A 23,919-nucleotide genomic window follows, 5' to 3' on the forward strand; every position below is an offset into this window, starting at 1 on the left:
TACCTGGCAGAAACAGGGTAGGTATGCACTGGCCCCTTGAGGATAGAGGCCAGGGATGTTGCTGAGCAACCTGTAAGCACAGGACACACCCCGGACCAAACTGTGTACAATGCTAAGATTGAGGTACCCTGACATAAACAGGGAAGAAATTAAAAGATGTGGGCTATGAGAAAAGAAAGGGGAAGAGAGGTTTATAAGGGAATGCTAATAGATCACCTCCCTTTTTTCACCCAACCAAAATGAGAAACAGTGAGAAAAGAAAATGGCCATGGATTTTTAGCCTCTTATGCACGGACAAGATGTATAAATGGTTCCGTAGAAATTACCTATAAGCAAGATTGCTCACTGAAAATCTCACTGCTTCTCAGGTCTCCCCATCTGCAATGTGTCTGTCCTGCCCTTTTTTAAACATATAGAGACAATTTCTGTTGAAAATTTGATATCAGAAAAAAAGTCACAAAGCTAGTTTGTAGAAGAGCAGCTTTGTGTTCCCTTTTCTTATGAACAAACTTCATTTCAACCATTAACTAAAACATGCTCCCCCAGCAAGCAATGCTGGGGAAAATGGAATACATTGTTAGCACTTATTCCTCTGAATTACTTTTTCATAGTTTCAAGAGGAGTTTCTTTGGTTATCTTTCCTTCTGACAAAATGACGAGATGCTTTGTTCATAATGTGTGCGGCAGTGGTAATTAATGAAAGAATACTAATTCCAGGAGTAGTATTGGAACTTGATAAATTTCCCCTGCCATCTGAAAGCCTAACAGAGATGGTGATAATTAAAGCCTTGAGTCATCTGAGGAGGCAAAGCATTACCACCGCTGGTCACCTCTTGCCCAGGATCAGAGCTAACTTGCCGGCATTTGTGGCTCTGGTTCCCTGTCACAGAGCTCAACAGCCCGGCCTCAGCACCCAGCTCCGAGAAGCAGAGCCCCATGGCACAGCAGCAGAGCCCCGTGGCCCAGCAGAGTCCTCTGGCCCAGCCCAGCCCGGCCACCCCCAACAGCCCTGTCGCCCAACCAGCTCCTCCTCAACCACTTCAACTACAAGGACCTGAAAATAGGTAAAGTTTCCTCTGATTTTTATGATTCTGTAAGGTGGGGGTGGAGGATGCATTTGGGGACAAGTTGCAGGCAGGGAGAGAGACTCTCACAAAGTAGAAAGTGTTACCTGTGTGTGTGATTTCAAAGTCAGATGTGTTCTAGACATGATTTTATTAATAAAGACAACCAACTGTCATTCACAAGAAGAGGAACTTTCCTGGAGAAATGTGATGGGCAATTGCAAATGAGTAGGAGTTAGCTGAAGAACACAGAGGAAGGCCCTCGGCAGGAGGGAACATGGCCAGCCCAGTGCAGCCTTGGAAGCACGCCAGAAGTTGTGGGCTTTATCTTACACGTAGTGGGGAGTCATTGAGTGATCTTAAGCTGAGGAGTGACATCCCTGGATTTGCTGTTCAAGAAGGCCTCTCAGTCTGCCGTGCAGAGAGCAGAAGGGAGGCTGGCAGGGTGAGTGCAAGTTAAGCAGTCAAGAAGTGGCTGCGGATGTCCCCGGAAGCTCAAAGGTCCTGGTTCAAACCATGATGGTGGCATGGAGAGGGGAAAATGCCAAAGGAGAAATAGCGGTAAGAAATATTAGTGTTTTTGCTGATTAGGCTGAGTGATAACCTGACATCCTTCTACCCAGGATCTAATGAGGTTCTTCCGTTCCACACGTCAGGTTACAGGCAGGCATCAAGAACTAATATATGAGTGGTGCACTTTGGACTTGCAGAAAGAGGATGTCACATAAAAACCACATTGTCTTCTTCCTGTGACTTGTGTGTCACAGGAAGCCTGGCTTTGGCTGGGACATTAAAGAAAAAGATGAAGACATGTCCCCGTGTAGTTTTCTCTCCTTTCAGTGGGAGAAGAACAGAGCAACTCACGGAAACATCTCCGAATACAAAACCTTCCCTGGTCTTTTCACGGCCCTCATGTGTTCTGAACATCTGCTTCCCGTCTCCTGCCTCCCACGTTGCTGAAGATGAAGTGAGACTCTGTTTGCGATTCCCACAACCCTCTGGATTCATCATTCACATTGTTGCAATGCAAATATTTTCCCTGTGCCACAGGTGCTATTTCTATAAAGCCCCATTCTGCTGATTTCCCCCTTTGCTTTCATGGAAAAGTAAGTGTCTGCTTTGCCTTCAGCTGTTTATGTTTTTAATAAATGCTGGGAAAAGAGAAATGCTCCATGAAGCAAATGCGCACAGGTAGAAACCTGCCAGCCGTGAGAAGAGCAGGTCCTGGCTGCGTCAGTCCCAGCCCCAGATGTGTTCACTCTCACCGTGATGGATCTCTTGACATACTGCCCTGGCCTTCCTCGGGATTCGTTTCCAGCTCACAGGGAAGGGCGTCAGTGCTCCGGACCATTCCGCTTGGCTTTGCTTTGCCACTATAAATTAACCTCTCGGCCGCACTCCATCTTCTCCTTTCCCCTGCACTCTTGCTTCTACCGTGAGTGGGTAATCTCATCCCTGGCATGCCGTAGTTCTGTGGGGAGGGCAATAGTTGGGTAAGGCCACTGTCATATCCCTCCCATCTGCTACTAGCTCAACTGGGACACTAGCTCAACTGTGGGCCCCTATCACAGAAGCAACAGTCCGAATATTTGACTACAGAATAAAATATTTGTAATTCTGGGATTAAAGGTTGACCCAATGCAGATTTTTGCAAATCACTAACATATTTGCCCAGTGTTGTTAGCTATTTAGCTTCAGCCGTATGAACACAGCCCAGCAAGCGTCCACTCCAATTCTAGGGCCCTTTAATAGCACTCAGGCTCCCTGGCTTAACACTTTCATTATTCTGGTCGCTTATTTGCATATGAATGAAGGGATTCAGTAATCTTACAGATACCAGAAACACTTCCTAGCTGCATTTAAAGCTGGCCATGAAATCAGAGGGAAAACTCTTGCCTTTTTCTAAGTCAGACTAGAGATGTCTCCAAGACAGTTTACAGTGCAGGTGCACACCATGTGTTTCTTCACTCATACAAGGAGTGCCCACCGACGTGTCCACTTGAGCCAGTTCCCATGTTAGAGTGGGATAAAATAAAGTGACAATCTGCTTGCAAATTTCCATTTGTGACTTAGAATGAGTGATGTTTTATCCCATCTTATTTACTCTCAGGTTGGCCTCCTGTGACACCCTGTGTACCTCTACCCACTTGTCTGTCCTTTAACATCCTTTCGATGTATGCTCAGAAAACACAAAATAATTTTAACATAAACATAGGTAAATTGCTATTCAAGGAGAAGCATTTGTTGAAAACAACAAAAGAGCCATTAAGGAATAAGTTTCTAAACTAAGTATGAATAGCAGAGCTCACCTTCCCCAATAAGGACAATTGATATTTGACTACAATTTCAAATAGCAAGGTCAGTGGAGGAGACTTGGAGAGTGACTTCTCCCCCAGACTCTGAGCCACAGATGCTCAAGACGGGAAGTACTTCTTAAAGGACCCACATAATGTGAAATCTCATTGTAAGCAGCCTTTCTTACCATAAAAACCTAGAATTCACCGTTAGTGATCTTATGTTCTCATCTTAAAAATCTCTTTACTAATGGAATTCATAACTGTGAGGGGTTCTAATGATCTTCTTTCATAAGTAAAGGAACTTTACATAGCCTGGCTTTGTTTTAATAATTCTGAGTTTTCCTTAAAATCGTGTTTCTCAAATTTAAAGCAACATAATTTTTGCCCAAGCCAGTGCATCATTCACTTAAAAGTTAGCCACATGCATAAAAAAATTAAGTACTTTTCCCTTATTATAGAAGACTTCCCTGTGCACCTTCAACGTAAAATCCTGACACCTGACACTGGTGTCCAAGGTAGTTTGAGTGGTTGATAGCCTGGATGGCAGCTATTACACCTTCCAAGTTTTAGTCACTTATGTAACCTTTGAGGAGAGTACCTTTCACCTTCTCTTGCCATACCTCCTGACACTTCCAGATGGAAACAGCACACAGTGGATACTGCATACCAGTATCGTACAGATCATGAAAATAAAGTGACTACACTGTAGCTTAAAACAGTGTGATGCATAAACCACCAAGCAGGCTATTTCTAGAAAGAAACCAACACCCATGACATGTGTCACCCAGTTTGATTCCTTTTGTTTAATGCATATATTTGCATAGTTCGGCATCTTATATAAAGCATAGTTTAAATAATTCTGTTATCAGCATGCATTCTCTCAGTAGGTAAGTGGACAACTGAGGTATAAAGCAAAGCCTCAATTATGCAGCTCACAAAAGGGAAGTCTCCCCTCTGCAGGGCTAAGTGACAAATGGGACCTACTCAAAGGGTTGATGAAAATAACTGCATTACTAACCCCCTTCCAAGAGCTCAACAGAAACACAATCTATTGGCTGTGGACTTTCAGTGTATCCTCAACAAATATTAGATTACACTAATGACAATTGTTCAGGTGAGTTATTTTTTAGAATATTTAATACTAATCAGCATCAGTGAGACCATAAGACCATTTAGTCTTCAAGGTAAAAGTTCCCCTGATTTTGAATCTTATTTCCTGATACATTTGAGCTTTTCCTTGGTCCTAAATATGTTTGCAATTCTTCATACCCTCCATATTAATTTTAGATAAAATTGTCATTGTGTAGAATGTATTTTTTCATTCTACCTACACGCTGGGTAGCTCATTATAGACTGTTGCCATGGCAATAGGCAATGAACAACAGGATTAAGTGGCTTGTCTACCATGGTGATAATTTTTCAGTTTACCTTATTAATGATCCCTTAATGGTAGGTATTTGGCTACTTTAGTTCCCTTTTGGAAATAGGAGCCCCCCTCAACTCAGACAGTTTGGATTCACAAAACAATACTAACCTCCTAGTTCTGATCTCTGTGTTTATTTTATTAGTAAACAACATCTAGTAATAAACAAGAGACAGATGTTGGACATGAACATTTTTGCCTTCCCTTCCACTTTATGACCACAATAGAATCTGATGCTAATGCTGATAGCTAAATCTCTGGGTAATATACAGAGAATGCCAAAAAAAGGCATACACATTTTAAGAAAGGAAAAACGTGTATACATTCTTGTGGTACCCTCTGTTTTGCTAATCCGACCAATGATCCAATGACTTTCCACTTGGTTTGAAGTTGGTGATTTATACCTTACTATCATTTCTTTAACCTCTGTCAAATATTCAAAAAGACCCAACTTAGCATATTAAATAATTTTAATTATGTATTTTAAAAGTATTTAAAGATCACTTCAATCATGCTTTTATGAAGCAATGAATGATTTGCGAAGAGACTGTGTATATGTGAGAGAGGCAGTTAGTTTACTGGTGTTAAGACAGACTGATATCTGATGTTTGGAATGTACGGTTAAGTGTCTGCTTAATAGCTTTACTGTGGTTATACAGTTTCTAAATAGCCAAAGTCAAGGAGGGATATCCATATGTCCTTTTCCACAAGGTTTTGGTTGAACCATCATTTATACCTTGTTGAAAAGTATACTGTGGCATATGCTGAAGATTTTAAGGTAATACTCATTTAACCCTTTCATAATCCTGAACACGCACGGGGCTGCCAAGAAAAGTGGCTCATACAAGCTGTTATGGCTGCACCATGCCTGGAGGTCATGTGATCACTCTCCTTAGAATGCCGAGATATCAAAGCAAATGCCATTTCCATTTCTTTAGTTACAGGTCGGAAGTAAAAGCAAGGCAAGACGTGAAACCAGACATCCGACAGCCTCCATTCACGGACTACAGGCAGCCCCCCCTGGACTATAGGCAGCCACCAGCTGGGGATTACCAGCAGCCCCCACCCTTGGACTACAGGCAGCCTCCCCTGCTGGACTACAGGCAGCACTCCCCGGACACCAGGCAGTACCCACTGTCAGACTACAGGCAGCCCCAGGTACCTGTGCCCCACAGCCATGGCGGGCCCTTAAAGTGCAAGGAAAGAAACAGAGGGGGGCAGAGGGAGGAGAGCCCTTCTAGCACAGAGAGCCGAGTGCTATTCGTACTTCTGATATCCTCAGGCTAACACCTGCATCCTCAGAAATGCGCTGGATAAATAAATGTATTTCAGAATAAAGCAGGACATTAAATAAATACATAAATAATAGTGGGTTAGTGGGATGAACATATCCCTGCTAATATTAGCTAGGAGCTCCCTATACATTTCCTTGTCAAGGTTTTAAATATGCCCTTATCTCAGTGCTGCTAATGCAGAAAATTTTATAGATGTCAGCAGTGGAGCTATTTTAGGTCCATAATTTTTTATATAGCCCCTACCTCCCACTCTTTGATGAGAGGCCAATCCCCTGTGCATAAAGATAAGGCCAGACCTGGCATCATAATCCAGAGTGTGGCCTCCGTAGCAACCACCAACTGTCGGTGCAGCCAGTGGTGTTTGTGATTATTTGTTGATGTTGGATGCATCTCATGGCAACTTTCTTAATTCTCTCAGCTTCAGTTTGCTAAAGGGGGTTAGGGGTTCTTCCTTACAGGCCATGGTGAGGATTCAACATTTGTAGAAAGTGTCTAGACCAGAGCTTAGTATCTAATAAATATTTACCACATGGTATCTAGATACCAAGATATAAATTAAATCCACTTTAAATTCTATCAGATTACATTCTGTTTCATTATGAATCAAAGATCACCTTTATTCCTAAATATTCTTAAGAATACTGAAGGTCAAGAAATCTTGGACATAATTGCATTTTAGGTAAAAGACAAATGGATTTTGTACACTCCACCTTGATATTTCATAATCTGTGCAGCCAACATAAAGTCAGATCTCACTAAATTTTACTTTTCTAATAAGCAAACTCTGTGATTTATACAGACACGTTATGTTATGTCCAGTGCTCAACAGCAGTGAATGAGAAACATGTTATGTCCAGTGCTCAACAGCAGTGACTGAGAAAGCTCAAAGGAAGTGATGTCATTCAGATGTCTGCCATAATTGTATGTTTGTCAAGTAAACTGATGAGTACCAAAGTAAACAAGCCATACAGTAGTTCTTTTGATGACCAAGTAAACTTTGTTCTGATCTGCCCATGCCTTTGGAATTTTATCTTGCATTTTGATAATTCCCAAAGTCAGATTACTTCTTACATCATGTCATTTGGAATATACCAACTACAAGCAAGGAGAACAGAGACTGGCTGCAGAAGTGTCTATGATACTAAGCAATTCTGTATTCCATTTTCTACCAAAGGATTTCGATTATTTCACTGTGGACATGGAGAAAGGAGCCAAAGGGTTTGGATTCAGCATCCGTGGAGGAAGGGAATACAAAATGGATTTGTACGTGTTGAGGTTGGCAGAAGATGGGCCAGCAATAAGGAATGGAAGGATGAGGGTAAGAATGGTTTCTTTTTTTATAGAATTGCTCTGTTCTGAAAGAAAAATCCATGTGGCATTAGAAGGATGCTGAGGTGTGTTATCAAAAAAACAGACGGACACAGGTTGTTTAAAGGTTTGGCCAAATGCTATTTAAGAATTATCATCTCTCTCATTTTTCCGTTTATGAACTTCCCTTTGAAAAGCCTCAGTAGAGTGTTATTTTTCTGAAGAGCAAACTAAAGAAAATGAACAGAGCAAAGAAATCTAAGAAATAGTTTAAAATGGAAAGATTATTGCTCCATAATTCTTTCTATGGTTTGATGATTCTGTTTTCATTGAGGATGAATATTTTGGAATTTATTTTTAGTTTTACATTTTTCTCCCACATTTACTAGTCAAATGGTTTTGTGTTTTCTTGGAAATATTCCTTTTGTGTAAAGGGAGATCAGATTTCTTGGATTCTGGTTGTCCTTAAAAATGATGACAGGTAGAACTTTGCCAATTAGAGTATAAGCTGAGAGTGGATTTTTTTATTTTTTTTCATTCATTTATATGTATTGATTCATTTATTTGTACATTTATGAAATGTCAGAATTACAAAAATGAGTACACCAAGTCCTGGTTCACAAGGAGTATGTTAACAATACAGTCCAATAAAAAAAAAAACAGACTTTCAACCCATATGGCAATTGTCCTTAAAGAATTGTAATGCAGGGTGGCATCTGTGGCTCAAAGGGGTAGGCCGCTGGCCCCATATGCCAGAGGTGGCGGGTTTAAACCCAGCCCCAGCCAAAAACTGCAAAAAAAAAAAAAAAAAAAAAAAGAATCGTAATGTATTCATTAAGCATTAAGCCTTCCTTTCTTCTTATTTTTCCATTTAGCTTTTAAAGAGATTCATACTGCATAAACAGTGTTTTTTTATTCCCTTTATGTAATCATCTGGAAAGTTACAAAAGGAAATAATGAAGGACTAAATAAAGACGTTAAGATTTCTATAAGATGTAAATTCAAACTAATTTGCACAACCATGTTTTTTTTTTATTATTAAATCATAGCTGTGTACATTAATGCAATCATGGGGCACCGTACACTGGTTTTATAGACCATTTGACATATTTTCATCACGCTGGTTAACATAGCCTTCCTGGCATTTTCTTAGTTATTGTCTTAAGACATTTATATTCTACATTTACTAAGTTTCACATGTACCCTCGTAAAATGCACAGTAGGTGTAATCCCACAGTCACCCTCCCTCCGCCCATCATCCCCCTCCCTCCCCTCCCTCTCCCTCTTCCCCATATAGTTTACTAGTTAGTTTGAGGCAACTCATGGATGGTAAGTAACTGATTCTGTATTTAAAGTTACAAAACAAAACTTGGTAGCAATATAGAACAATAGACGGTCTCCCCCCTACTCCATAAAATGGCAACTAGTAAGCCCAAAATAAAGGTTAGGTATTATTATAATTAAAATGTAGACTTTATTCTTACCTTTCCTCCTTGCTTTCTAAGTTAATACAGAAAAGCTGTGGTTTGGGGGTTCTGGAACCTCAGATACTTGTGCTGAGCCTCACTAACCGATTCTTCCTGGACAACTAAATCTATTATTTCTACCCCCTAGTCTGCATTTCTCTGGTTCTCATTCACAAGTCAGGGAATTATCCACAGTACAATGGTGGAAAAATGCAAATTGTGTCTATGTTTCTTGCTCCCCTCACAAGCCTTTGAAAAGTGGGAGATATCCAAGTTGGAATTTAAGCCCAGGCAAGGCTGGCTTCTGGGGCTGGCAGCCCATGCTCTGATCCAGGGCTGGCATCGTCTCACCCAGACTGGCTGTGGATGTAGGACAGGCCTCCACGTGGTTTCTTGGCTCTGAAGCTTCCTTATAAATCAGAAGAGCACTTCCTTAACATACTTTAAAGCTGGCTCACAAGTGGTTAAGTAAATTATCTTTGCAATGCGGATGAATCAACACAGCTTGATGGCCATGAGTGAAATGACCAGAGCCCAGTGAGAAAACATAGGACCCCCAGTGGACTACAGAGATGATCTCCGGGGGTTCCAAACAGAGAAGGGTCTAAATGGCTCACTGCTGGATATATACAGTACTCCTAGACAAAGGTACCATAACATAAAAAGATTATTCCTTCTTACAAAATTTAAGTCAGAGCAATAGTTTCTAGTATGGCCCCTGGTACTGTCAACACCTGGGAACCTATAAAAATACAAGTTCTCTAACCCATCCAGACCTACTGAATCAGGAACTCTAGGATGGGGGCAACAGGTTGTATTTTAAAAAGCCCTCCAGGTGGATCTCCTTCGAAGGTCCACTGTAATCCAAAAATATTAAATGGAAAATTCGAGAAATAAACAATCTGCAAGTTTTAAATTGCACTGTTCTGAGCAGCATGGTGAAATCTCGTCATGCTGAGCCCATGAATCATCTCTTTGTCTAGCATATCCGTTAGTAACCTCTGGATTGTAAGATCAATTGCCGTGGTGTTACTGTAGTTGTGTTCCAGTCACCCTTCTTCTACTTAATAACAATCTAAAGTACAAGAGTAGTGATACTGGCATATTGTTATGATTCTTCTATTTTATTATTAGTCGTTGGCCCCTTTCCATGCTAAATTTATAAATTAAACGTTATCATAGCTATGTATGTATAAGAAAAAACATAGTACATACAGTGTTAGTACTACCTGTGGTTCCCACTGGGGGTCCTGGACCATATCCAAGGAAGTACCACTGTATTCATTTTATTAAAAAAAAAAATGGAGAATATCAAGTTTTGACTTTAATTACTAGATACTTTTTCAACATTAATCCTGATGTATTAAAAGTTGAATAGACAAAACACAATTGGTAAATAAAGAAAATAAGGGAAATGATAAATAGAAATATATAATCATTGTCTCTGATTTCTTTTTATTTTTATTTCGGCTAATTAGTCACTCAAAAAAGGCCGATACCATAACAGAAACACAAGTGACATTCATATTTTTAAGGAAAAATATAAATTACTAGAAAATATTACTGGATCTGTATTACTAGTTTGTGAAATAGTGTAATAAAATCAAGAGGGATAAAGTTTTCCTAAGTGATGAATAAATCTCTGGTATAAAGCTCTTAGGAATATAATCTAATTAAAAACTGAAACTAAACAGAAAATGCAGGCAAGAAATAATGAACATAAAAAAATTATATACTGGTGAAGCTTAGTGAAGGAGCGAGTGTAAGAAATGCAGAGGTACTTAAAGGGAAGGAATAGGAGTTCAGTGCATCAATAAAAATGGGAGGGTCAAGTCAGAAGAAAATGTGACGAACTCAAATTTGCTCTTAAAATGGTAAGTTATTTTCAAACCATAAAAGTGTAATATAGTACCTATTTCCATAAAATGAATTTTTATGATAAAAACATCATTTTATGAGCTCGTCATCTTAAAGCTGCATAACATTTATGTATGCCTACTTAACATCACGTAAGCTTAATTACAAAATGGTTTACCTTCTTTCTGAAACTTACAAGACATAAAAGTCTGCCTGCAATGAGCTTCAGAATGACCTTAGCCTTTATTTTTATATTGAGACAGAATCTCACTCTGTCACCCTGGGTAGAGTGCTATGGCATCATAGCTCACAGCAACTTCAAACTCTTGGGCTCAAGTGATCCTCCTACCTCAGCCTCCCAAGCATCTGGGACTATAGACATCTGCCACAATACCCAGCTAGTTTTTTTATTTTTAGTAGATATGTGGTCTCACTCTTGCTGAGGCTAGTCTTCAACCCCTGAGCTCAAACTGTCCACCCACCTTGGCTCTCAGAGTGCTAGCATTATAGGCAGGAGCCACCGCGCCTGGCCTAAACATTTTGTTAGATTGAACAACATGCAAAAAAGATACCCATTTCTCTCTCTCTCTCTCTCTCTTTTTTTTTAATGAAAAGCGAAAGTCTCTGATACCAGCCTCTTATGAATTGGTCACCCTTCCTTCTGTGGTCCATATAACTTAGCCTGTGACTACAGAAGTATTCTATTTTAGGTATTGTTTTTATGAAACATAAAACCATTTAAGGCTATTTCTAACAAATTCAACAGGCATAAATACTAACAATGATACAGGCATCCTGAACCCATAGTCCAAGCTAAGAACCAAACATTATCAGCCCCAGAGAGAACCACTGCCCTAAATAAAGAAGCATTTGGCATTTCTTCTAATGTCACCGCATATATGTGGATCACTCACCTAGATTGTTTAGCTTTTCCTGCTTTGTTAACTTTGCAAAATGAATCTCACTGTACATGTTCTTCCCTGTGGTTTGCTTTTTATACTTTATATACGTGAGTTTATCCAACTTGGTGCAGGAAGCTGTGGTTCATTTATTTTCACTGCTGTAATGTATTCCATTATATGAATATGCTACAATCTGTAACAGTTATCTATTTTCCCATCCTGAGGACACTGGAGATTTTTTCTTGTCAATGGACACTTGGGTTATTTCCAGCTTTTTGTAGCTAATACAGTCTTATATATCTTTCCTGATGTACCCACGCAAGACTTTCTCTAGACTGGACTGCATACCTAGGAGGGCATAAATTTAACTGAAAAACACAAAAGTATTTTCCTAGATAGTTGTACAATGCTGTGCTTGTACCAACAGTGTAAGAGAGTTTTCCTTACTACACATCCTCCAAAGATTTGTATTTTGAAATTTTAAGCTCTCATTCTGGTTCATGAAAAATGACATACCCTTAGGGTTCAGTTTGCCTTTCCTGATTACAAATTATTATCCTCATCTTTTTTTTTTATTAAATCATAGCTGTGTACATTGATATATTCATGGGGCATCATTCACTAGCTTCACAGACCGTTTACCAAGTTTCACATATTTTATTAGACTCCGATGTTCTCTCTTAAATAAAAAATGCCTTTGTGTATCTCTTCCCATCTTTCATTGAATAGTTCTTTTCATATTGATTGTAGAAGTGCTTGTACATTCTTCATGTGATACAAATATCTTACCCCAGTTTATGGCTGGTAGTTTCACTTTCTTTATGATGCCTTTGATGTAGAGATCTTAATTTTAGTATAATTAACTGAACCTTTTCCTTTATAGATTCTATTTTCTATGTCTTATTTGAAAAATAATTCCCCAACACATAGTCTTAAAAATGTTCTCTTATGGGCGGCGCCTGTGGCTCAGTTGGGAAGGCGCCGGCCCCATATACCGAGGGTGACGGGTTCAAACCCGGCCCCGGCCAAACTGCAACCAAAAAATAGCCGGGCGTTGTGGCGGGTGCCTGTAGTCCCAGCTACTCAGGAGGCTGAGGCAAGAGAATCGCTTAAGCCCAGGAGTTGGAGGTTGCTGTGAGCTGTGTGAGGCCATGGCACTCTACCGAGGGCCATAAAGTGAGACTCTGTCTCTACAAAAAAAAAAAAAAAATCTTCTCTTATACCTTCTTCTAGAAGTTTTATAGCTTTATTTTTCTTAGTTAAATCTTTATCACCTACAATTGCTTTCTCTGTATTTTATAAAGCATAAATCCAATTTCAGTTCTTCCATATGGATAACCACATGTCACAGAATCATTCACTGAATATTCCTTCCTTCCTCCTTCAATCTGCAATGACAGGTCTATAAGGAATAAAATTTCTATAAGTGCAATGGATTCTTTACATCCTTATACTGCTTTGTTTTATCCATCCCTGCATTAATACCATACTTAGGTACCTTTGAATGAATGTTGAGTTCTGACAGAGAAACTGCTTCTTCCATCATCCCATCATCCCTAGACACACATTTTAATTCTTTGGGAGTGTTTGGATGTTCTTGGGCCTTTGCCCTTCCTTATTAATTTTAGAATTTGCTTGTCACGTTTCTCAAAAATCCTATTACAATTTGTATTGGAATTGTTTGAAATCTATATATCAAGGTGGGAGAACATACATCATTCTAATGTTGAATCTTTGTATCCAGAAACGTGAAAAAATCCATTTATGTAGGCTTTATGTAAAGTATTTAGGTTTTATAGTTTTTTCCATAACATACTTGTAAATATTTTCTTAGAGTGATTATCAGGTACTTCGTATGTTTCGTTTTCACTCTCAAATAATAGTATTTTAAAATTTTTACACAAACTCATGTGCTGTGTGAACACTGCTTGTTAATCATTTTTAATGTAGCCTTCATTTTTTGAGAGCAGTTTTAGCTTGACAACAAAATTGAGAGGCAGGTATGGAACTTCCCCTGATGACCCTACCCTCACACAGGCGTAGCTCCACTCATCAACCTTCCCCACCAGAGTGGTATATTTGTTACAATCAATGAACCTACATTGATGTATCATTACTACCCAAAGTCCATAGCTTACATTTTGGTTCACTTTGGTTGTTGTACATTGGACAAATGTATAATGGCATGTATCCACCATTAATAGTATCCTACAAAGTACTGCCCTAAAAATTCCCCACACTTCACCTATTCATCCCTCTCTCTTCTAACCCCTGGTACCCTCTGATCTTTTTGGCCCCCTCTGTAATTTTGCCTTTTCCACAATGTCATGCCCACATATAGCTGGAAATATAGTAAGTAGTCTTTTCAGATGGACTTCTTTCCCTTAGTATGCTTTACCTTTCCTTTATGTCTTTTTGTGGCTTGATTATTCATTTCTTTGTAGTGCTTAATAATGTTCCATTGTCTGGATGCACCACAGTTTGTTTATCCATTCACTAACTGAACAACACCTTGGTTGCCTCCAAGTTTTGGCAATTATGAATAAAGCTGCCATAAATATCCACATGCAAGTTTTTATGTGGACATAAGTTTTCAGTTCCTTTGGGTAAATACAAGGAGTGCACGTGCTGGATCATATGGTAAGAAGACATTTGGTTTTGTAAGAAACAACCAAATTGTCTTCCACAGTGGTTATCCACCAGTGGATGAGAGTTCCTATTGTTCCACATCCTTACCAGCATTTGTTGATGTCAGTGTTCTATTAATAGATTTTGGTCATTCTATTATAATAGGTATGTAGCAGTATGTCATTGTTGCTTTTTCTAATTTATCTGTCTTGTTCCAACTTTAGTGTTATACAAACCCACATCATTGTTTCGATCTGCATTTCCCTGATGGCATAGAATGTGGAGCATCTTTTCATGCACTAATTTGTCATCTGTATATTTTCTCTGGGGAGGTGCCTAGTAAGGTCTGAGGCCCATTTTTTAAGTCTATTGTTTTTAATTATTGAGTTTTAAGAGTTCTTTATATATTTTGGATAACAGTTCTTTATCAGATATATCTTTATAGACATTTTCTCCCAGCCGTGGCTTGTCTTTTTATTCTCATGACCGTATTTTTACATAGCAGATATTTTTAATTTTAATGAAATCCAGCTTATCAATTATTTGGTAAACCTTTATCAGATCAAGAATATTCCTTCTATTACCAGTTTTCATGGAGAGTTTACTAGGGATTTCTTTTATGGATTGTCAGTGTTCTATTAATAGATTTTTGGTCATTCTATTACAATGTGTTTATACCTTAAAAGTCATTACCAATTCCAAAGCTATATAGATTTTCTCCTATGTTATCTTTTAATGGTTTTATAGTTCTACATTTTACACTTAGATCTGTGATCCATTTTAAGTTAATTTTTATAAAGAGTATTGGGTCTGTGTCTAGACTCACTTTTTTGGTATACAGATGTCAGTTGCATATTGAAGAGACTATTTTTGCTCCATTGTATTGCCTTTGCTCCTTTGTCAAAGACTAGTAGCCTATATTTATGCAGATCTACTCAGGCTGTATTGACTTCTGAGCTCTCCTACAGTCCATTAATCTATCCGTCGTCTATTCTTTCATCAGTACCACAATGTCTTGGTTACTATGAGTTTATAGTAAGATTGAAAGGTTGGTAGTGTCAGTCCTCCAATTTTGTTCTCCTGGATGCAGTATTTTTAACACAATTTTAAAATTAAGAGTTACCAATGAAGATAAAGGCAAATGACTTTTATATATTGATATAATTATATCATACAAAATTACTAAACTCTCTTATTAATTAAAGTAATTTATCTATAGCTACCTCTGGATTTTCTACATAATAATCATATTTTTGGTAAAAAAAAAAAATACAAACTCTGTTTTTATTCCATTTAAGTTTTTTGTTTCTTTTTCTTTTATATTTCATTGGCTTGGCTTCCTGTATTATGCTAAATGGAAGTGGACGAAGCAGGCACTCGTTGTTCTTCTGCTCTTAAAGGAAATGCTTTTAACATTCCACCACTGAACATGATATTTAATGGGTTTTTGTACAAAACCTTTATCAGATCAAGAATGTTCCTTCTATTACCAGTTTTCATGGAGAGTTTACTAGGGATACTGAATTTTACCTGCTTTTTCTGTATCCACAGGATGTATTATATAATATTTTTCCTTAATATATTAATATGACTAATCATATTAATGGATTTTTAGGTTAAATCACTCTAAGTCCCTAGGATAAGCCCTACTTATTTATGTTTCATCTTTTTTATGCATTGCTCAATTTAATTTTCTGATATTTCCTTTATGATTTTTATATCTATGCTTTTGAATAAGATTGGCCTATAATTTCCTTTCTTGTGGTGTTAATGATTTTGTTATTAACATTACACTGCCCTTATGAAACAAGAAATAAAATAATCCTTTCGTTGTTGTTGTTATCTGAGAGAGTTAGTGTATACTGAGAATTATTCTTTTTTTTAATTTTTATTTTTACATATACATGTGGTAATTAGGTTTCCATTTTTTTGCCTTCACAAAATTAAAAAGACTTAAAATTTAATAACAATAACAATGTTTAAGATAAGGACCAGATACAAAAACCTTATAAAGAATGAACGAACATAAATACATTCAGAAAAGGAATCAGACAATTGCTATAATAATAATGCAAAGAAAGTAACATTCACATTGTCAAATAACAGTATGTCTATTATAGAATGCTTTGACTCTGAGGTTCAGTATGAAGTCATCAATTAACTTCTTATTGTTTTTTTTAAGTATCAAACAATAGGCAACTAATATTTATAAATAAAAGTAAAAGACAATTTCAATTTGAAGTCAGGTAATGTGATGCATCTAGATTTGTTCTCTTTGCTTAACATTGCTTTGGCTATTCAGACTGTTTTTTTTTTTTTTGGTTCTAAATGAAGCTTAGGATTATTTTTTTCTAGATCTATGAAATATGATCTTAGTATTCTGATACAAATTGCATTGAATCTATAAATCTCTTTGGGCAGTATAGACATTTTAAATGATGTTGATTCTACCAATCCATGAGCATAGGATGTTTTTCCATTTGTTTGTGTCACCTATGATTTCTTTCATCAGTGTTTTGTAGTTCTCCTTGTACACATCTCTCAACCTCCTTGGTTAAGTATGTTCCTAATAATTTTATTTTCTTTGTAGCTATCTTATATGGTAATGGCTCCTAGATTTAATGGGTTAATTTAATGGGTTTGACTGTTCTACATATTAGTATGTAGAAATGGGACCAATTTGTGCACATTGATTTCATAACCTAGGAGTCTTTGGGTAGAATCTATAGGGTTTTCTAGATAGATCTCATTGTTGACAAACAGGGATGATTTGTTCTTCTATTTCCATATTTTCATGCTCTTTATTTTTTTCTCTTGCCTGATTTCTCTGGCTGAGACTTCTAGTACTATGTTAATACAAGTGGCAACAGTGAGCACCCTTGTCTTTTTCCAGTTCTTAGTACTTTCAACCTTTCCTCATTCAGTATGATGTTAGCTGTGAATTTGTCATATATGGCTTATATAATTTTGAGGTATGTTCCTTCTATGCCTAGTTCGTTGGTTTTTATCATGAAAGGTGATGAATTTTACCAAATATTTTTTCTGAATCTATCAAGATGATCATATGATCTGTGGCTTTGCTTCTATTTATGTGGTGAATCACATTTATTGATTTGCACATGTTGAACCATCCTTGCATCCCTGAGATTAAACCCACTTGATCATGGTGAATTATCTTTTTGCTGTTTAATTCAGTTTGCTAGTATTTTATTGAGGATTTTCACATCCATGTTCATAAGGATATTGGCCTATAGTTTTTCTCTTTTTGTTGTGACCCTTCCTGGCTTTGGTGTCAGGGTGATATTATCTTCTTAGAATGAGTTAGCATTTCTATTTCTTTGTGATTCATCCTGGGGAGGCTATGCATTTCCAGGAATTTATCCATTTCTTGTAAGTTTCCTAGTTACATAGAAATTGTTGTAGTATTGCTCAGATGATATTTTTTATTTCTGTGGTATCATTTGTAATGTTTCCTTTTTTATTTCTGATTGAGCTTATTTGAGTACAGTACTTTCTCTTCTGTTTCTGGCTAACCTGGCTAGTAGTTTGTTTATCTTTTCAAAAACCAACTTTTTGTTTTGTTGATCCTTTGTATTGTTTTTTGGTTTCCATTTCATTTAGTTCTCCTCTGAGATTTATCATTTCTCTTCTTTTGATGCCTTTGGATTTGGTTTGTTCTTCTTTTTCTAGCTCTTTGAGGTGTGATATTGGGTTGTTAATTTGTGATCTGTCTTTTTGATGTAAGCATTTATGGCTATGAACTTTCCCCCGAGCACTGCTTTCACTGTATCCCATAGATCTTGAAAGCTTGTGTCCCCTTTGTCCTTCAGTTAGAAGAGTCTTTTGATGTCCATCTTAATTTCATCATTGACCCAAGGATCATTTAGCAGGTTGTTTACTTTCCATGACTTTGTGTATATTTAAGAATTTCTCTTAGAATTGATTTCTGGTTTCATTCCCCTGTAACCTCAGAATATATATGGTTTGATTACAAGTTTTCTGAATTTGCTGAAACTCATTTTGTGGCCAAAGATAACATTTTCTATTTCTTCTTGAGTCAGTTCCAATAAATTGCTTTTTACTAATGATTTACCTATTTCAACTTAGTGTTCTAACTTTTTATATTATCTCCTATTTTTAATGTTTGGAGTATTTGTATGTATAGCCATTCCTTTTCATTTGATTACTTTTTGTGTATTCCTTGTTTTTCTTTACTCATCATGCCAGAAATTAGTTCATTTTCTTCTATTCTTCTCAAAGACTCAGCTTGCATTTTGTCCTCTTGTTTATTCAGTTCTGTTTCTGTATTTAATATTTCATCCCATTCATTTTCTTTGGATTTACTCTGTTCTTTTTCTTTCTCCTTAAGTTGGATGCTTAAATCAGTAACTCTCTTTCCTCATTTATATTAATAATGTATTGATGTAAGGCTGTGGTTTTAATATGCACCATCTTCATTGAATTCTAAATGTATTCTAATTTTCACTATGATTTCTTCTTGGATTCATAAATGATTTTGCTCTTTATTTCTGAGTGTATTGAGATTTTCTGGTTAGTTTTCTATTCCTGATTTCTAGCATCATTCCATTGTCTTCAGTGAATATATTCTATGTGATTTCAATCTTTCAAATTTCTTGCAGCTTGCTCTTTTGGCTTAATGGGCTCAATTTCTTGTATATGATGCAGGTGTACATTCTGTACACAAGAATGTACATTCTGAAACTGTTGAGCATAATGGTGTATAGGTATGTTCATTGGATGAAGCTGGATTATTATACTCTTCAACTAGTTTTTATTCTTGCTAGTTTTTATCTATTTTATCTACTAAATGCTAAGCTAAGTTCTCAAAAAATCTTTGCTAAAAGTTTTGTAAATTTTTGTTTAAAGAGCTATCAATTTTTCTTTTGTATGTCTTGAAGCATGTTAATTGGTATACAAAGTTTTATGCTTTTCAAGTGAATTCAATCTTTTTCAAGAGTAATGACCTACTCCACCAATGCTTCTTGCTTTAAAGTCTGATTTGCCTAGTATTAATATAAATATACTGGTTTTCTTTGCTACGTTTCTTTATTCTTTTGCTTTCAAACATTTTATCGTTATAGTGTGGGTTTCTCTGATACATGAACCTAGGTTTTGTACTTTTTCTTTCTTTCTTTTAATTATTAAATCATAGCTGTGTACATTAATGCGATCATGGGGCACCATACGCTGGTTTTATAGACCATTTGACATATTTTCATGACACTCATTAGCATAGCCTTCCTGGCATTTTCTTAGTTATTGTGTTAAGACATTTATATTCTACATTTAGTAAGTTTCACATGTACCCTTGTAAGATGCACTGTAGGTGTAATTCCACCAATCACTCTCCCTCCGCCCATGGTTTTGTACTTTTTTTGACAATGCATTTCAACAAGGTCATTTCAGTCAATTTACATCCATTTTGTGTACTTATATTTTTATTTAGTTCTACTATTTTATTTTGCCCCTTTTCTATTTGTTCCATTTTTTTCTACTCTTTTTGTTACCTTCTTTTGAATAGTCCTTTAGAGTTCCAGTTCGTGTGGTTATCTCCTGTTAAACTCCCCACCTATAGCCCCTAAGCTAAACTTTCTATTGTTATTGCCCAGTCATCAAAATGAAAACTCAAGGTTGTTGGTAATCAGCAGTTATTTTCTCAGTGAAAGCTACTTTTAGTACTTGTTTTCCTCCTAGGAGTCATACTCTCATTTTGTTTTTGACATCAGAGAATTCTAGCCTATTCAGCAATGGTTAAGGTTTTTTACATATATAATCCACCATACTATTAGAAACAAAAGTTAAAGTAACACTTGCTGAAAATCACCAAGCTATGGTAGCTGCAACTACTTCTGGTCTTCCAGCTGGCAGTTGACCTCCTCTCACAGAGTGTCCATGGAGGAACGCCCAAGGGCATCATACTACAGCATACTCCACTCCCTGCTCGCCTATGTCCCCTTGCCCACATAGCCACTAATGAGTCCTTGCCACTGCTACAGCCCTGCCTAAGCACTCACTCCAGATGGAGGAGTTATGCTGTTATCTTCAGGGCTACGATATGCACTCTTGGGTCCTGGGCAGAGAGAAATGTGGTCTTCTTCTCGTCAGTCCTGGCCATACATTGCCAGCTCAGCACTTTAGCAGTTCTACTTGCTACAAGGGTAACAGGATGGTCACAAATTCACATGTCCTGAGGGGCCTGGCAGGAAAGTGGGTGAGTAAAAAGGGCAAAGTCCCCACATCTCTTGAGAAGCAGCTGCTGTTAGCCCAGGCCAACTGCTGGCCTTTGGGAATGCTGGCTTCCTCTGTCTAAGTCCTTGATTTTTCCAAAGAAACCCAAAATTTATATTTTTAAGAATTAGCCAGACTGAAAAAAAAGTTTTTAATTAAAAAAGGGTGCGCAGGGCGGCGCCTGTGGCTCAGTGAGTAGGGCGCCGGCCCCATATGCCGAGGGTGGCGGGTTCAAACCCGCCCCGGCCAAACTGTAACAAAAAAAATAGCCGGGCGTCGTGGCGGGTGCCTGTAGTCCCAGCTACTCAGGAGGCTGAGGCAAGAGAATCGCGTAAGCCTGAGAGTTAGAGGTTGCTGTGAGCCGTGTGAGGCCACGGCACTCTACCCGAGGGCGGTACAGTGAGACTCTGTCTCTACAAAAAAAAAAAAAAAAAAAAAAAAAAAAAAAAAAAAGGGTGCGCAAATCAAGTCTGAAGGCAATGCAAGGCTCACAGTTGCACTCTCTTGTCTTCTGCTATGTAGTATAAACAAATACTACTAGACTACGGGGAAGGTGGAATGACTGCGTGGAGAGAAAAGTGAAGAGGTGCCCACACCAGCAGGCTCTGGATCTCAGCACAGATAATCAAACCTGCTCCAGTGTGCCCTGATCTATTTTCAGAGGAGATTAATGTAGATGTGTTTAAAATGCTTCAGAAATGTGCATGCTGAGAAAAATCTGTGTAGGGTTTTGATCATGTGCCTCAGCATTATATTTGAAATTTTAAAGACAGTGGTTTTTACACCTACAAAGCTTATTTTGTGACCCAAATCACTTAGCCTTTGTCATCTCCTGCCAGCTCTAAGACAATGCATTTAGTACCCTGCAGATTCCCAGTGACCTCTTAGAGGAATCCCACCTTCCAGAGGACCCAGGTGACATGTCTGGGCCAGAAACGTGCAGGCCTAGCTGGAGGCTTTGCCTGCCCTGGGGAAAGAGCCATCTTTATATCTTGCTCATCTCCTGCTACTGGAAGTCAATGGCATGACGCGCAGTCTTGAAATAACATGCCCTTAGGTGCCAAGAAACAGCAGTGAGGCTAAATCTCAGCAAAAGACTGCCACAAGCACAGAATTTCCCAGTGGGAAAACGTTGGGTAAAAATCGTGGTGTACACTCATTAGTGAGTCTGTCCTGGTTCAAAACTTCTGGTCCTTGATGCACACTGAGTAACCTGCATTTGCTTCATTTGTTTTCAAATGGCTGATCTAAGATGCTGTCACTGATCCACTCTCTTAAGCTCACTCAGTTTCTTCTTTACCTTAGAAGAGGAAAATCTATCTGTCTTGGTGACTTTCTTCTCTACTCCCTATCTTGGTCCCTTTCCTTTTTCCATATTATCTTCCTCCCTTGCTAGGAAATGTAGGGTAATAAAAAGAGCAAGAGCCTAACTGACCTGGTATTCAAATACTGGCTCAGCAACTCACTGGCTGTCTAGCTCTGACCGAACAAGTTACTCAGTGAAGGGCTCACAGCCTCTACCCTCAGCCAAGTGCTTGGCCTCCTCTGGCAGCTCCAAGGGCCTGCGCCTATTAGGGGAGACAGGAAGAAAGGCCAGCAGGATCAGCTGCGTAAACTCCAACAGTTAGTGAAATGACAACCTGTTCTCACCTTCAAGTTATTTTCATAAAGAGTTGCTTTTACTGATCTGTAAAATAGGAATAATATTTGCAAGAAAGGCAAAGTGCCTAGTTCATTATTTCTGAATTTTCTTCCTTTCTTCTACCCCCTTCTTTGCCCTAAGGCCTGTACTACTATTAAAATACAGTTATGTATCATTTAACAATAGGGATAGTTCTGAGAAATGCACCATTATGTGATTTCATCACTGTATGAAAATCGTGGAGTAGACTCATGCAAACCCCGATGGTAGAGCCAGGGGGCACAGCCTACGGCTCCCAGGCTACACACCTGTACAGCATCTTACTGTCCTGAATACTGTATGCACCTAAACCACAGTGGTATTCGTGAATCTGAGCTTAGAAATAGTACAGTAAAAACACAGTATTATCGGGTGGCGCCTGTGGCTCAGTCGGTGGGACGCCGGCCCCATATACCGAGGGTGGCGGGTTCAAACCCGGCCCCGGCCAAACTGCAACCAAAAAATAGCCGGGCGTTGTGGCGGGCGCCTGTAGTCCCAGCTACTCGGGAGGCTGAGGCAAGAGAATCGCTTAAGCCCAGGAGTTGGAGGTTGCTGTGAGCTGTGTGAGGCCACGGCACTCTACCGAGGGCCATAAAGTGAGACTCTGTCTCTAAAAAAAAAAAAAAAAAAAAAAAACACAGTATTATCACCTATGGAACCACTATTGTATATGCAGTCCATTGTTGACCAAAATGTTATGTGGTGACTATACTCAATGCTCTAAGCACAGAGATACAGACAGCATCGTTTCAGTAAGCGTGAATATCAAGAGACTACGAAAGCTTTGAAATACAAATCAATTTATGTTTGCCTCCCCTAGCCTACTAGGTAAGGTAGATAAAGCTGATCTGATCTATCAGGCCCCACAGGTGCTGCCCTCACTCTCTCCAGCCCCCTCCGTCCCAGTTATCCTGACACACAGTCTCCCATTTTCTGATGCTTCCCCATGCCTCCTTCTGCCCAGGGAGCTTTTCTACATGCTGCTTCCTCTCCCCAAAGTGCTCTTCCCTCTCCTCTTCACCTGGTTAGCACACATCATGTCCTCAGAGGAGACTCCTCTCCAGTCAGGTCACATGAGTGTGTCATTAACTCTCACGGTACCAGCCACATCTCCACGACGGCATCACAGCGCTAATTTCACATGTAAGTGTCTGATTGTATTATGGAATCTCCCTCTGCAGAGTATAAGCCACGAGAAAGGAACCAGGTTGCTCTGTGCTCCCTACTGTACCCCAGTACTGTGCACATTGTAGGCACTCAGTAAATAGAGCATGTCCCAAAAGTCATCCCTAAAGTTACCATCCATAAGGAAAGTGGGAAATTGTAGCTAAATGTACCTTTATTTACAAAATACTTATGACAAAATTTTACAAAGAGGCGGCCAATGCATAGAGAATACTTTGTAAGATTTTGTTGTATTTTATAAATAAGGTACACTTAGTTACAATTTCCCACTTTCCTTATGGATGGTAACTTTAGGGGTGACTTTTGGGACACACTGTGTTTACTGCTCAGTGAATATGTAAACAGAAGCCTTTCAAGTACCAAATGCTGCAGGTTTGTTTGCTGACTCTGGAAGTTAACTAGCTATGCTCACCACATGTGTGGCTTCAAAGACACCTAATGAACAGGACAGAGGGTCTCATAGGAAACCAGACACATGAATATATGTTGGCAAATTCAATAGAACTCAAAGTTAGCATTTTTTATGAAGTAGCTCACTGTAAACACCTTACCCTTGTTCAGGTA

The 23,919-nt window shown here is 38.5% G+C and overlaps 1 protein-coding gene across 6 annotated transcripts in view; it reads left to right on the forward strand.

The window, feature by feature from the left end:
• Window positions 1-23,919, forward strand: part of MAGI2 (membrane associated guanylate kinase, WW and PDZ domain containing 2) — a 1,522,816-nt gene that overhangs the window by 1,384,514 nt on the left and 114,383 nt on the right. For all 6 annotated transcript variants that reach the window (XM_053609528.1, XM_053609530.1, XM_053609531.1 and 3 more), the window contains 3 exons: window positions 890-1,064; window positions 5,723-5,942; window positions 7,254-7,397. In XM_053609528.1, coding sequence (XP_053465503.1) covers window positions 890-1,064; window positions 5,723-5,942; window positions 7,254-7,397 — 539 coding nt within the window. The remainder of the gene's footprint in view (window positions 1-889; window positions 1,065-5,722; window positions 5,943-7,253; window positions 7,398-23,919) is intronic.

Source organism: Nycticebus coucang, chromosome 11, assembly GCF_027406575.1.
Source record: "Nycticebus coucang isolate mNycCou1 chromosome 11, mNycCou1.pri, whole genome shotgun sequence".
NCBI classification, from domain to species: Eukaryota; Metazoa; Chordata; class Mammalia; order Primates; family Lorisidae; genus Nycticebus; species Nycticebus coucang.